Here is a 16,049-nt window from a genome sequence, read left to right as displayed (position 1 = left end):
TTATTCATGCATTAAAAGATTAAAATGCTGTTCTCACTCATAGGTGGGAATTGAACAATGAGAACACTTGGACACAGGATGGGGAACATCACACACCAGGGCCTGTCGGGGGGTGGGGGGCTCGGGGAGGGATAGCATTAGGAGATATACATAATGTAAATGACGAGTCAATGGATGCAGCACACCAACATGGCACATGTATACATATGTAACAAACCTGCACGTTGTGCACATGTACCCTAGAACTTAAAGTATAATAATAATAAAAAGATTACAATGCCATAGACAGTTATGTTTATCACAGCACCTAGAAATACTTCATGATTTAGAACAGAATAGAAAGCATCACAGATTATTGATAGCACAAGATATAATTTGAATGGTGTCAGAGAAAAACATTTCAAAATAAAAATAAGAAGGTTCACTCATGTACTACTGTTTTGATTGTTTTTCTTTATAAAAATGCAGATTATGTGGCGTCTCTGGGGAGACTTGTGGCTTCTCGGTATGCTGATGGTCTGTTTCCACAGTTCTACAGAGCAGAAGATGGCAGAGTATACAATGTAAGTCAGAGTTCCCTCAATGCACAGTCCTGTGACACGGTGCTGACATCACATCGAGGAGTGCGGCGTGGAGAGAGACTTGTGCTACTTGGCAGTGATGCAGCTGAGCCAAGCCCTTATTAGGCCGGGGGTTTTCTTTTGGCATTGGTAGGGTGATAAAAGTCATGGCCGAGGAAGGAAGTTTTTGATCCATTAGAAATTAGTGCAGAAAGCTCTTGATGAGAGATGAAAACCTTTGCACATTACCACCACTTTGTTTTGCTTTGAAAATAAAGGGAAAAAACAATATGACAGAGATGATCTGAAAGCCAAGAGCCAACTGCCATTATCTGAGAGAAGCATTAGGAATAGGGGCAGCATTTGCAGATAGGAGAATGAGCACCACCTCTGACCAGAGTCCTTTACTCCCAGCAGTTCAGCACCTGAGTCTCATGTCTCCTACATGTCAGGCCCTGTGCAGACCCTGGCCAACCACATGGAGCTCAAAGTCTGTTGGAGACACATGTCCCATCACGTCCATTTATGGGTATTTGTTCATGTCCATGTACATCCATGTACCACCTGGACTACTGTTTCCTAATATTTAGAAAACTTAAATTACTTTTTTTTGGTACATTTTTTTTTTTTGAGAAAATTTTTGTAGACCCTATCCTCGAATATGTCTTCCAGTTGTTTACCCTCCTTCTCTTTCAGGAATGCCTGAAAAAGTTTGGTCTCTTTACATAATCTCATATGTCTCAGAGGTTTCCTTCATTTTTTAAAATTCTTTTTTTCTTTTGAAACACGTTCTTGTTCTATCACCGAGGCTGGAGTGCAGTGGTGTGATCATGGCTCACTGCAGCCTTGACCTCCGAGGTCCAAGCAATCCTCCCACCTCAAGCCCCCAAGTAGTTGGGGCCACAGGCGTGTGCCACCGCACCCAGCTGATTTTTGTATTTTTTGCAGACAGGGTCTCGCCATGTTGCCCAGGTTGGTCTTGAACTCCTAAGCTCAAGCAATCCACCTGCCTGGGCCTCCCACCTGCCTTGGCCTCGACCTCATGCCTCAGATTACAGGTGTAAGGCACCATGCCTGGCCCCTTTTCTTTACTTTTGTCTGCCTACATTGATTCAAAGGAGTGGTTCTTCAACTTTGAAGTTCTTTCCCCAGCTCGGTCTATTTTGTTGTTAATGATTTTAATGGTATTATGATATTTCTGTAGTGAATTGTTCAATTCCAAAAGTTCGGTTTGGTTCTTTCTTAATATGGCGATGTCATCCAATTCTTGGATCATTTTACTGTTCTCCTTGGATTGGGTTTCCACCTTCTCCTGTATCTTTATGAGCTTTCTTGACATCCAGATCCTGAATTCAGTGTCATTTCAGCCATTTCAATCCGGTTAAGAACCACTGCTGAAGAGCTAGTACAATTGCTTGGAGATAAGAGGACGCTCGACTGAGAGTTTCCCGAATTCTTGCACTGGTTCTTTCTCACCTGTGAAGGCTGATGTGTCTTCATCCTTTTAAGTTGCCATCCTTTGGATGGGCCTTTTTGTTTTTATGTTCTTTATTTCCCTTGAGGGTTTGACTGTGGTGTGAGTTGGGTATAGTTGATTGGCTTTGTTTCTGGATGCTTTCAGAGGGCCAAGGCTCAGCTCAGCATTCCTGGGCTGCATGCTGTCACCCTGGGGCCTAGGACTGGGCTGTGGCTTTGTCCTCTGGCCCCTTGAGGTCGAGCACTGGCTGTGCTGGGGCAGCCAATGTGCTACCAGGCAGCTGGCAGAAGCCTTCCATCAGGGGCCACTGGCAATGCTCTGGTGGGGCAGCAGGGGGCCGCGGGTGAAAATACCCTGAAGGGGTGTTGGGGCTGCCCAGGAAACAGCAGAGAGCCTGGAGGGAAACTGTAAGAGGGACAGGCAGGTCATTCAGCCCTTGGAGAAACCTCCATGATGGGAATGGTAGGTTGCCTTCAGCTTGAAGATGTACCCACTACTTACTTTCTCCAAAGCTTAAATTACTTTTTTTTTTTTTTTTTTGAGATGGAGTGTCGCCCTGTCGCCCAGGCTGAAGGGCAGTGGTGCCATCTCGGCTCACTCTGTCTTCCAGGTTCAAGCGATTCTCCAGCCTCGGCCTCCCAAGTAGCTACAGGTGTGCACCACCGTATCCAGCTAATTTTTGTATTTTTAGTAGAGATGGGGTTTCACCATTTTGGCCAGGCTGGTCTCGAACTGCTGACCTCAGGTGATTTGCCCACCTTGGCCTCCCACAGTCCTGGGATTATAGGCATGAGCCACCTTGCCTGGTCCAGCTTAAATTACTTTTTAAACTAAGCCTGGTCCTAAGCAATACTGTCTGTGGAATCTTGAGTTTGATGTGCTAAGTATATTTTTTATCTGAACCACATTAAAATCAATGCCAAACTCTTAAAAACATCTCTCCCTTTACCTTCAAAATCCACCCCCACATTCCCTGTGCTGTGCCCACCCTGGCTTCTGTGTTGTAGCAGCAGCTGTGGATGCTGGTGAAGGAGTTGGTAATTCTGTCTTAAGGGGCCAGGAGAAGCCTCCAAGAAGTGATGCTGGAGCTTGAGGAATGAGCTTGAGAGACACATGGGACAGGGAAGGAAGGAGCCTGAGCCAAGGCACAAAAATGTGGAAGGAGGTGATGTGGTCTGAAAGCACATTTTCCCAGGATAAAGTACTGTATCTTCTTTTAAAATGTGCTCCGACTAAGAATCCCTAAGCCTCGCTGGGAAGGTGACCGCTTCCACCTTTAAACATGGGGCTTGCAACTTAGCTCACACCCGGCCAATCAGATGGTCAGGAGCGCTCACTAAAATGCTAATTAGGCAAAAACAGGAGGTAAAGACGTAGCCAATCATCCGTTGCCTGAGAGCACAGCGGGAGGGACGATGATCGGGATATAAACCCAGGCATTCCAGCCGGCAGCGGCTCCCCTCTTTGGGTCCCCTCCCTTCACATGGGAGGTCTGTTTTCACTCTATTAAATCTTGCAACTGCAAAAATAAAATAAAATAAAATAAAATAAAATAAAATAAAATAAAATAANTGCAACTGCAAAAATAAAATAAAATAAAATAAAATAAAATAAAATAAAATAAAATAAAATAAAATAAAATAAAAGTGCTGTGTCACAGAATAGGGCACATTTTTTTCTTGTTCCTTTTCTATGTCTTCTATTGCCTCTCTACCTCCTGAAAGGCCTTGCACAGTGTGTCTGATCTATGTGAAGGATGGTTTATTTGCGCATACAAGAAACTTCCTGCAAGTCCGTGTCACCATTTGGGGGCAGCCCAAGGGCTGTTGGTAGCAGCAGTGAGTGATCAGGTGGTCCAGGTGCAGGGCAGCTTCTCCCGAGAGAGGAGGGCGTGAGGACAAAGGTCATGAGCAGAAGGATGTGTAGCTGGGATGGCATCCCTTAGAGGAAGCCAGGAAGGTGTGCTGGCATGTTCAGTAGCATTTTCGAGATGTTATATTTAGGAAAACATTTTAGTGAGACATTACTTTCCATCTGCCTTTGTTGGTCTTTTCTTCTACCTAATTTCTTTCTTCCTTTCTTTTTTTTTTTTTTTTTTTTTTTTTTGAGACGGAGTCTTGCTGTCTCCCAGGCTGGAGTGCAGTGGTGCAATCTTGGCTCACTGCAAGCCCCGCCTCCCGGGTTCACGCCATTCTCCTGCCTCAGTCTTCTACCTAATTTCTTAAGAGGGTCCTGGGGTTTTTCTGATAAAGGTAATCAGGATTTAAAAGCTAATACTCTAATCTGTAACTGTAAAGATAAAACATAATCTGGAAAGATTCCTTTTAAGGACTGCTGTATTTTGAATAGATCACATCATCTTTTCTTCTGTGGAGAATCCAAGGGTTTTTCAGTTGAAAGACTGGAACATTTTCTCCTGGATTCTGTAATGTTTGGAGGATCATTGACAACATTGTTATCAGTGCACAGTTCTCAGTGGCAGCACTGTGGTTCAAGTGACTTATTTTCATGTTGTTTTATTGTTTTTGTCTTTTATTTTCATTAAGCTGACAGCTAAGTCAGAACTGATTTATCAGTTTGTGGAACATTTAACACAAGCTGTGGAGAGCTACAAACAGCGAATGGACTGGCTCACCAGCAAAAGCCGGCAGATTTTTGGTGTCATCCTGGAACAGTGCATCACCATAGTGCTGGATTTTGGCTGCATTCGGGAGCGGGAGCTTGATCTGTGCCGAGAGGCTCTAACAATGGTTCTCCAGGAGCAGGTGGCTCACATAACCAAGTTCAATATCATACGGTGAGTTCCCATAGGAAGGGAGTATTTTAGTGAAACTTCATAGGAATTTGTACGTATTTGGAATTAAGTAGCACAGCTGACACAGTTCTCTGGTGAGGGAAGATGCATTATCTTACACTTTCCTGGAAGATGTAATTTCAGCAGCAATCCCACAGTGAATAAATCTTAGGAACTTTTATCTTCTTTGCACAGGGTGTCTTAGCTTTCACCTTAAAAGAGATTTAGAAACAGGCATTTCTTCCGTGCATGGGAAGGTTAAAATATAAGAATATGAGTTATGGCAAATGTATATTTAAGGTCATAAATCTCTTCATTCATTTTAGCTTTTAACTTGGGTCATGAATTCCAAGGTCACTAATTTCACTGATTTTCCAGACTGAAGTTGCAACTCAAGTTGACCTCCCCTATAAGTTGACCCCTTTCACCAGAACAACAGGTGGCTGGCTTTACAGAATTTCCCATATTTCAGAGTTTTCATAACCAATTATTTATGGATTCTTGGATTCAAGAGAATTTGGACCTCAGCAGTAACTTCTCATCTGGAAAAGTGATTGCACCTCCCTGACAAAAAACATCTGGATAAGGGTTGGGAAAGGATGTACCTGATTCAGTTTTTCTGGTTTTAATCAAATACTTTCAGCTAAATAGAGGACATCTCTGGGGACAATGCCTAATTATGTTTTGTCTAGATTCCTGTTTCTGTCACAGGTATATTACTGAAGGAATCAAGTACTTAAGTCTGCAAAGCTTTTGCTTTCTTGGAAACCTCTGTACAACGTAGATGCCACTCAGCCAGATCCTCTGCCCAGGAAGCACACAGCAGACACGAGTGTGAGCCAGCCCTGCTTCTGCTGGCGGGCCATGGGGGCAATCAGGCCAGTTTATTTGCAATTATCAATTGCAAATAAATTGAGATGATTCAAATGGCTCTTCTTTTTTTTGGAGTTGGGGGTTCTACCAGTCATGTACAAGCCCAAACGAAATGGTTTTACCAAATTTTCTCAGGATTTAAAAGCTAATACTCTGCTGAACTCAAAACAATACCAGTATTAATACAAAAGAAGGCAACCGATGGGAATCTTTCAGGACAATGAAAACAATGTCATGAAGGAATTAGAAATAAAATTTTAGAGTAATAGAATTGCTGGTGATTTGCAAATCTTAATACTGTGAATTATTATAAATTTGCTATTAAGAGAAGCCAGTTACATATACACTTGCCTGTTTATAAAAAATAACTTCTCTTAATGTTTTAAAAGACTTATTGTTAATTGTTACCGTTCTGTTTCTCATGTAAACATTGTTTTTCCTAGTCAGCACGGCTTATAGAAGACAGTGGTGGTTTGGGAACCTGTCTTAAACAGCCTGCTGGTTTTGTTGGTAACATGAGAGGGCTGGGAGCTATGATTTCTTTCTTTTTCGGCTCTAGAGATGGATGTTGGAGGCTTGCTGCTCATGGCTGTGAGACGGAGGGTTGGCATCCCCAGTAGCATTGATCACTGCCCCGTGACCACTCCATGTGATCCCTTTCAGGGTTTCTCAAGAACCTGTGAAGTGGCAGGAAAATGCTACTCCGGTGACCAAACAGTCTATAGCTGCTGCCATCAGCTGGGTTGAGACACTGACTGATGAACTGACTGCGAGCGAGGCTGGCTGCCTGGATGCTCTGCTGGAAGCCGGGAAAGACAAGACTGTAAGTACGTGTCCATGGCTGGCCACAGGCCATGGAGATGGTTTCCAGCTTAACTCTTCACATTCAGTGACTTTACACAGCCCTTCAACTGATCTTAGGCCCCTCCCAGCAGGATCCGACAGAGATCCCATCAGGCACTGATGGTGATGGCATAGCTGGAGCAACCCAAATGAGGCCCCTGAATACCCGTCCCCTGAACCTGGCTAGGCTCCCTCTGTGGGGTGACTGGGGATGCAGGGTAGACCCTTGTTTAGCCAGTGTTGGGAGAGCCAAGTGCGACTTACACCCACCGAGCATCGAGAAAAGACAGGAGTGAGGCCATAGTTGTGCATCTCTGCCATATTAACTTCACTCTTGCTCTCCTGCCAATTAGATCGGTCAGTCTGTCTCTTATGGGGAGGAGAGAGAGATTGGAAGACTCCTCATAGAACCCTGAGGATGAGGAAATAGGGTTTTCCCAGCATCCACATTCTGAATCTTTTCTAGTTCGTCTTCTTCACAGATGGATCTGTCATCGGTCGTATACTTTCCAAGGTGAAGTGCATGCAAGCTGATGACTCCATCCATTTTTGGATGTCAATGTATTGACATGAATTTTGATAGGGACCTTTTGGAAATAAAGCTTTACCTGGAAGAAGTGATTAGATGGTGGTGTGTTACGTCTCTTTGAGCCACAGGGTCTGTGTTTCTGGGAATGACTCTAGTGATGGGAGGGTTGGGGCAGTGATGACTCCATCCATTTTTGGATGTCAATGTATTGACATGAATTTTGATAGGGACCTTTTGGAAATAAAGCTTTACCTGGAAGAAGTGATTAGATGGTGGTGTGTTACGTCTCTTTGAGCCACAGGGTCTGTGTTTCTGGGAATGACTCTAGTGATGGGAGGGTTGGGGCAGTGGCAAGCCAGTGGAGACACACTCTGGGCAGGTGGGGTCCTTAGGCCAGCCTTGACCCCCTGTGGGAAGGTCTGCTTGCCTTTGGACACAGTTACTTATCAGTTACGTGTTTCCTCCACTGGGGAAGCCTGGGGTTTCTGAAGGTTTCAAGCTTTACCCAGCTGCATCAAGAAGTCCATTGTTGGAGAAAGAAGCCACATGTTGGCATCTTGAAAGATAGCCCCCAGCAGTCACTGGCCTGTGTTTACCAATACTGAGGGTGATGGTTTGTAATTGGAAACACATTGTTTTTCCTTCCAAGGCCAAAGGAACAAATGTTTTCCATCAAGGAAGAACCAGATACAAGCTACTTTGTTCCTTGGTCCTTTGAGTTTGTTTTAACATCTGCAAAATTTCAAGTGTCTGGACACCTTAATAAGCATTCAAAAAAATGGAACATTTCCCAGGCTCAGGGTGTGTGTGCATGAGCCTGTGCACACGGTCCATTTCCCAGGCTCAGGGTGTGTGTGCATGAGCCTGTGCACACGGTCCATTTCCCAGGCTCGGGGTGTGTGTGCATGAGCCTGTGCACATGGCTGTCCTCTTTGTCTATGAACCTGGCTGACTGTGGCCCCCTGATCTAACTGCAGGATCCCCCAGTGACCCTGCCTTTCTGGTTTGTGCCTTTCCTTTCTCTGGGGTTCATTCCTATCCCAGGAAGTAAGGAACAATTCAGTGAGTTCCAGGGAAGTCCTATGGAAGAAAAGGAACTAAGAAAGAAGCTCCCAGGCACTGATCATCAAATGCAGCCTGAAAGCTTTTGAGAAGAGACCGTGGAGCAGCACAGGCAAGGCCTGCACAGACCGCTGTGCCCCTCTGCCCACAGCCTCGATCTGGGGGTAGTCTCAAGGAAATTCCATTAAATGCAACTGCCTTGCATATAAAAATGCCGTGTCCTGTGTTTTATGAGGAGTTAAAAACCACATGTGTTTGTGGTGAGGGCTGGGGGGAGTGGGTTCCCGTAAGTCCTGCTTCTCTGCTCCATGCCTGTCGTACCCGTCCCAGTGAGTTCCGAATTCATCCAGATGGCTGCAGTTTGCTCTGAATAGAAAAGATGGAAGGCTTAAGGAATTTTTTGAACAGCAAATATAAACCCCAGACTGTTCCTACCGATGGCAGCCTGCCGCAGGCCAGCGCCTCCCTGCATGAGCGGGTGCTGAGAGGAGCCAGGAAAGTGGGCGTTGTCTTGTGCCCACAAATTTTAATGCAAGTCCAGTTTCTGTACCAAGTCCACATGAAGAGTAGGGCTGAACCACGCGCTTGGTCATGGAGAAGGAAGATGCCCAGAGAGGCTCCTGGCCCCCTCCAGGCACAGGCTTTGTAACCACCGCGGGCCAGGAAGACTGAAACAGGAAGCAATGAGAGAAGGGAGCCTTGAGGTCTAAGTAGAGCATGTGCAGAGTGGGAGGTCTGTTGAAATACTGGCTCTACCCACAGCACTCGAAGAGCACTATTGATAGATGCATTACTGTTGCGTCCCATGAAAAGGAACCTGGCTCATGGGGAGGGCAGCAGGTGGGGTCCTGGGGACTTGTTTGGTGGTCGAGGGGGTTGACATCCTCAGAGACCGGGTGTGTGGACTGGCACAGCAATTCTGCTCTTCAGTAGCCCTGGTCCAGGACATGCATCTTTGGAAGTTAGTAGCTTCCCAGGCCTTACGAGGAAGGGTGGTGTACAGGATGAAAGGGAAGGCTGTTTACCCAGAGCCCTCATTCTAAGCTGCCTGAGAAGACTGAGGGGCTTTGCTTCCTGCCGGGACAAGGCCATCTACCCAGAAGATACCTGCATTTCTGATTCTGTTCTCAGCCTCCCTTCCATCCACCTGCTGGCGCACATCTGTTTAGTTTTTGGTTTCTTTTAATCATATTTCCTGGGAGACCAAGTGAGTGGATTAAAGACAGACCCGCATGATTTCATAAAGAACCTTCACTGCTGGACTGAAAGCCAGAGTCCTGGCCACGTTAATCCATGACCCTGGCAGTTCATTTATTTCCTTTAAGTGGTTCAGGCAGGCATCAGATCTTTTCGTTTTTGTGTCTCTGATGCCTAACGAGGGCTCTATAAATGCTTGTTGAACAGTGAAGTGTCGGAAAAGAAATAATTTTGATATTCTTGTGTTTGAGGGGAAGATGTGGGTCTCATTTCCAAGCTATGGCATAGATTTGAGTTTTGTGAATTGAAGGGAGACGATCTGTGTGGGACTGAACAGGTGAATTTACTGAGACTTGCAGGACCCTGGTGAGGATGGCAGGTGGGGACAGAGACCCTGAAACCTGGGAGGCCAGAAAGTCGGTGGTGGTCAAGGGTCTTAGAAGGGATCTGAGAGGTGAGCTAGATCTATACCATGGTGACAGTGACCACCATGGAGGGAATCAGAAGATCAAATGGGCTGAGACAGCAGAGGGCTCCCACAGGTACAGGGGGATTTGGAGGTCAGATCCAAGGTCTGGAGTTGGCCGGAAATGTTGCAGTGTTCAAAGGTGTGCACAGAATGAGACAGAATTTTGCTGGATCTTTCGCTGCTGTTCTGGTTGACTTTCTTTTTGCTCTTTGAAGAGTGAAGATTTTTGTACCTGGAAGCCTCGGGAATGAGAGCACAGACTCTGGCCCGCGGAGCAGAGGGCAGTCCAAGTAGAAGCACACACTCCTAGTCTGTTTCTTTCTTCCCCCAAAAGCTGCGGCGAGGAAGATGTCAAGGACTCTTTGGCGGGGCAGAACGCATGTTACTGTGTGAAGCTGCAGAATGAATGGCCCAGATAGAATAAGGAATTTCAAGTGAAAACATAAAGGCTCCTCCCTACGTGATGTAGCATGAAGTGGCAAGAGCTTTTGACTCCCTCTAAAGTAGCGGAATGGAACTCATGTTATCAAATTCGGTGCAAATCAGCATCTAGGGAAATGTGGTCGGTGAGGAAGCTACTCCTGGACTGAAGGCTGCTACTGAGCCTCAGGATTGGCCTTTGCCTTCAAGGAGCTCAAATACACGGGTTAAGGGAGCAGATTCCCATGAGGATAACTCCCTTAAGCCACACGACCTCCTGGTCCCAACTTTTGGTCAGTGATGTTGGTATCGGGGGTAGGAGCCTGAACCCTTGGATGGTGAGGTAACTACAGTGAAAAAAGTACCTGTCCGGGGCCACCTTCTATTGCTTGCTCTTATTTTCAGAATTCTGGGGCTCACATTCATCTCTTTTTTTTTTTTTTTGAGACGGAGTCTCGCTCTGTCACCCAGGCTGGAGTGCAGTGGCCGGATCTCAGCTCACTGCAAGCTCCGCCTCCCGGGTTCACGCCATTCTCCTGCCTCATCCTCCCGAGTAGCTGGGACTGCAGGCGCCCGCCACCTCGCCTGGCTAGTTTTTTGCATTTTTTAGTAGAGACGGGGTTTCACCGTGTTAGCCAGGATGGTCTCGATCTCCTGACCTCGTGATCCGCCCCTCTCGGCCTCCCAAAGTGCTGGGATTACAGGCTTGAGCCACCGCGCCCGGCCCACATTCATCTCTAACAGGTGACCAGCCTTGCCACGAACAGCACAGCGTAGCTGTGGACAGCAAGGGCAGGGCTTGTGGGGCCAGGCAGCCTAGGCCTACCAGCTCCAAGGCCAACTCAGTTTTCCTTTCCAAGCCTCAGTTTCTTCATCTGTAAACTGGGCATGGTAATAAGTCATGCTCCACAGGACTGTCGTACTGAGTGAAGTAATCCATTTTAGTTTATCATCCCGAATAGCCAACAGTTTGAAAGCCATGTTGCTTTAAGAGGCATTTTGCCAGTTTGATGGCAGACAGGAATAGGTAGCATATTTATCCTCCTTTCTGTTTTTCTAAGTGTCATCGCGTGAGCAGAAAGGAGAGGCAGAAAGACTGTGTGCAGGAGAGTGAGGGGGACACGTGGTCTCAATGTAAAGCATGTCCCAGGAAATCTCTAGTACAGAGTTGACTGAAAATGTATACGATTAAGAAGCCTAGTACTGAACTTAATGAATAGTGAATAACATCATAACCTTAGTAAAGGAGAAGAAATCCTGACTCACTGTTGGCTACAGCAATTTTCAGTTTGATGAAATCTCAAGGGAACAACATTTCTGCACAAGAACTTCAGGTTTTCGGATTATTGCCAGAGCAAAGAAGCTGAGTTTACATGACGTGTCTTGGACGTGTGTGGCGTCAGGAGCGGCTGATGGGCCACCTCGAGATGTGTGTCCTCACCTCCCTCTTCATCTGACCAACCCTGGAAAATACTCTGCGTCTGCTCCTCTGTCTCAGGCCATGTGTCATTTAGACCCTTGCAACAGGATGAACCTGTCCCCATGCTAAACTTGGGCACTGACGCAACTGGAAAACTCGGACAAATAATAGGCCTGCTAAGTGGAAGCCGTTTAAATGCATCTGCCACAAGGTCATGCATCAGACCAGGAAAAGAGTGAAACCGAACGCGTCTGCTGGAAGAGCAGTATTGGATGGTTATAACGAATCCGGAGAAGTTGGTTTCTTCCTTCTTTCAGGGTTTTTCTCGCTTCCAGTTTGCTGACTTGAGGAAATTTACAATATTCCTCAGTCTTTTACTGCTCCATTGGTACTTTTTAGAATCAGGGAGCTGATGTTAAAAGGCCTGAGAGAAAGAGGCCTGGGAGGGACCGGGGCTTTCTGTGCCTCGTTGGTGGAGGGATGGTCCTCAAGTGGCCTGATCTCAGCTCGCACTCTGCCCTTCTCCTAAGTCCCAGTCTGGGCCCCACCCACTGCCTCCCACCCTCATCTCTTCCACCTCCTTGGCACAGTCTGCTCCATCTGCTGCAGGCAGAGCACCCCGACCAAGTAGAAATCAACCATGAGGACACCCGCCACCCCCACCTCCCCGGCCAGGTGCGTTTAAGGCCTGGGATAGATGTTGCGGTGAGGCCATTTGTTGACTATCTTCAGCTCATCGGGATTTGGGATTAGAGCAAGGAGAGGGTCATGAATCCTAAAGGGAGGGTCAGTGACGTCTATTTATCCCCTAACACAATACATTTGCTGGGGTTTCTTCCCCAGTTATGTGTGGACACAGTCCATCGAGACATTTTTAGGGCAGGTTGAGAGGATACGGATTCCTGGCTCTCCTTGGGTTTTTTACTTTCTGAGATGTATAGAAATGCACACATAGTTGGAAGTCATCCTGTTTCAATTCCACCATGAATAATAAACTGCACTATCTCCCTTTTTACAAGGGAAGACACTGAAGTTAGGTCAGTTGCCTGAGGTGACAGAGCTCCTGGGTGGCAGGGGCAGGGAGCACTGCAGAAGCACCGTCCTGGGAGGAGCGAGGGTGGCGGGGCTGCCACAGGGCGGGAGGAGCGGCTGCCCTGAGATAGAGAGTTCTCTATCTCTCAATTCAGCAGGTGGCACTTCTCTGGGATTGTCTGCTTATTGGGGGAGGTGTGCATCTTCCAGAATCATTGGTTTAAGGTGTGTGTGTGTGTATGTGTGGGTGTGTGTCCTGACTCAGGGGTTGCTTATTCTGCCATTCTTCTCATGGCCTGGTTTGGTGGCAAGAGGCAGGGCACTGCAGGCGGACCTGGCATCTGACCAGCTGTGCACAGTCAGGACAGCCACACCCTAGCCCCAGGCGTGTGAGTCCCTGCTGAGGTGAGCCCAGAGGTGGAGCCAGCTGGGGATGTGCCCTCCTTTCCACATTCTGCCTCAGACAGAGGATGCATGAGTTTGCATCATAGGATTCTGGCGCTGCCATGGGAGGTGGCAGATAAGCTTCCTGCCTGCAGGGGCTGTGCCAGTCCTTCCTTCATTGCTTGACTTGAAAATAACCACTGCGATATATTTGTGGCCCAGAGGAAGTTCTCCAAATCTGCCAACCATATTATTCTCATGCCATACCCAAGACAATAGCCACTGTTGAGAGACTTTCTTGGCACCAAGCCTTGAATATCTCGCTTCCTGACTGGCCCTGATGTCCTCAGAAAACCCTGGGCAGGGCTGCTTTCTTTCTGCCCATTTTTTTTAAGAGGTCATTTTGTAGAAAGGGTATTACTGACGAGTCTAGTACCAAGCTAGGGCATGTCAGGGAGATAAACCATTGGCACCACTGTTTTGCAGATTGAATCCATTTACTACTTTGTGGTGGGGGATGTTCCTGAAGAATCCAAGGAGCTTCTCCTCCAGAGGGCCTTGGAGATCCCGTATCCAGTCTACACAGTGTCCTTCAATGCCAGAAGAGAAGACACTATAGCTTTCCTAAAGGATCTGAGTGCCAAGACCCACAGCAGGTAGGCAGAAAATGTGCTTTTGAGTGACAGCAAGCGGGTTGCCTGCTCACACAGGATCGACAGTGGGTCTTGCATTCTTCATGGCTTTAACCAATCTGTTGCTGTGTTCTCCTCTTTCCAGTGTAGTATCTAGTCTCTCTGCATCTTTTCTTCTCCATCCTGTATTAATCATGCCTTTCTATTTTCTGCAGTTATGATCCTTTGACCTCTTGGTGCCTTGCTGGTCCAGGAGACCCCATCCCTTGTAGGGCTAGCCAGTTCCTAGAGATAGCAAATTACTCACTAGGGTGCACTTTCATATGCAAACCAGCCAGAGTCCACACTGCCAGTCCAGGCTCTCTCACTTAGAACCACTGTTCTCTACCCTAATCACTCCAGGCCCATGCACCAGAAAACTTGGGATAGCCCTTACACCCCAGAGACCACAGAAATTATTCAAATAACCAATCCTAAGCCTGCTTACCCATCGTCTCCTGTTCCTTCCCTTGGAAGCCACACTAAAGGTCCTCATCTACCTTTCCCCTCACTCCCTCTGCGTTCCGGCTGACCCGGTGCTTCCCTGTGTGGCCTGCATGGCACGCTGTGCCCCTCTCTCCTCCTGGGAACTGGGCTAGTCAGCTTGGGCTGCCATAAAAAGTTGCCATAGGCTGGGTGGCTTAAACAAGTATTTATTTCTTACAGTTCTAGAGGCTGGAAAGTACTAGGTGAAGATGAATTCGGTTTCTGGTTAGGGCTCTCTCCCCGCCTTGTAGGCAGCTGCCTTCTCACTCTGTCCTCACATGGTGGAGAGAGAGAGAGAGAGAGACACAGAGAGAGAGAGAGAGAGCACTCACTGGTGTCTCTTCCTCTTCCTATAAGGTCACTCATCCTATAGAATCAGGGCCCTGCCCTATGACCCCCTTTAACCTTTATTACCTCCTCAGTAACTTTTATTACCTCCTGTTCTATCTCCAAAGACAGTCACATTGGGAATTAGGGTTTCAACATGGGAATTTTTTTGGCCTGGGGTTGGGGGAGCACAGTTCAGTCCATAGGGGAACTGTGAGTAACAAACTATCTTTTCAGTGGCAGTAGGCTCCTTATCTATTGACCTCACAATACCCGAATAACAATAAAACCTGGATTTTAAAACACATGCCCCCACACCCTGGGTCTGTGTGTGTGTGTAAGTTTAGGTTTCTTGTGGAGAAAGACCAGCTACTTCTGTGGTTACAAGGAGAATTATAAAATCCTTTCCTAAGTTCTCCTTGAAATGGGTACAAGGTCTTCCCAGAGCACTTGTTCTTTAAATATTTTAAAATTGATACATATTTGTGCATATTTGTAGAGCCCGTGCAATATTCTGTTGCATGCTTAGCATGTGGAATGATCAAGTCGGGATTTAGGATGCCCATCACCTTATTGATCATTTCTATATGTTGGGAACATCTTAAGTCCCTTCTTCCAGCTATTGTGAAATATAAAATACACTGTTGTTAACTATAGCCACCCTACTTTACCATCGAAACATTAGAACTTTCTCCTTCTATCTCACTGTATGTTTGTACCCGTTAACAACCTGTTTTTATCCCCCTGATCCTCGCACCTTTCCCAGCCACTGGTATTTGTCATTCTACTGTCATCTCCATGAGATCAACTTTTCCACCCCCTACCCATGAGTGAGAACATGTGATATTTGTCTTTTTATATGTGGCTTATGTCCTGTAATATGATGACCTCCAGTTCCATTCATGTTGCTGCAAATGACAGAATTTCCTTCTTTTTGTGGCTGAAGAATATTTATCATGTATATATCACTTTTCTTTATTCGTTCACTCGTTGACAGACACTTAGGTTGATTCCATATCTTGGCTATTGTGAGTAAGGCTGTCATAAACACAGGGTACAGATATCCCTTTGATATGCTGACTTCCTTTTCTTTGGGTAAATACCCGGTAGTGGGATTGTTGGATTGTATGGTAGTTCTATTTTCAGTTTTTTGAGAAATCTCCATACTCTTTCCTATAATGGCTGTACTAATTTTCATTGCCACCAACAATTTATGAGACTTCCTATCATGCGCGTCCATGTGAAGAGACCACCAAGCAGGCTTTGTGTGAGCAATAAAGCTTTTTAATCACCTGGGTGCAGGCGGGCTGAGTCTGAAAAGAGAGTCAGCGAAGGGAGATGGGGTGGGGCCGTTTTGTAGGATTTGGGTAGGTAAAGGAAAATTACAGTCAAAGGGGGTTGTTCTCTGGCGGGCAGGGGGGGGGGTCACAAGGTGCTCAGTTGGGGAGCTTTTGAGCCAGGATGAGCCAGGAAAAGGAATTTCACAAGGTAATGTCATCAGTTAA

General features: G+C 46.5%; 1 protein-coding gene across 1 annotated transcript in view; it reads left to right on the top strand.

Annotated features, from left to right (window-relative positions):
- The window catches only part of VWA3B (von Willebrand factor A domain containing 3B), a 238,457-nt gene that overhangs the window by 27,502 nt on the left and 194,906 nt on the right, over nt 1–16,049 (top strand). The window contains exons 3-6 of the mRNA XM_025353936.1: nt 469–563; nt 4,584–4,834; nt 6,368–6,527; nt 13,547–13,716. Of these exons, the coding sequence (XP_025209721.1) occupies nt 469–563; nt 4,584–4,834; nt 6,368–6,527; nt 13,547–13,716 (676 nt within the window). The remainder of the gene's footprint in view (nt 1–468; nt 564–4,583; nt 4,835–6,367; nt 6,528–13,546; nt 13,717–16,049) is intronic.

The sequence above is a fragment of the Theropithecus gelada genome, chromosome 13, assembly GCF_003255815.1.
Source record: "Theropithecus gelada isolate Dixy chromosome 13, Tgel_1.0, whole genome shotgun sequence".
Classification (NCBI taxonomy): domain Eukaryota; kingdom Metazoa; phylum Chordata; class Mammalia; order Primates; family Cercopithecidae; genus Theropithecus; species Theropithecus gelada.
The sequence above is the reverse complement of the archived record's forward strand: the minus strand, read 5'-3'. Positions and strand labels throughout refer to the sequence as shown.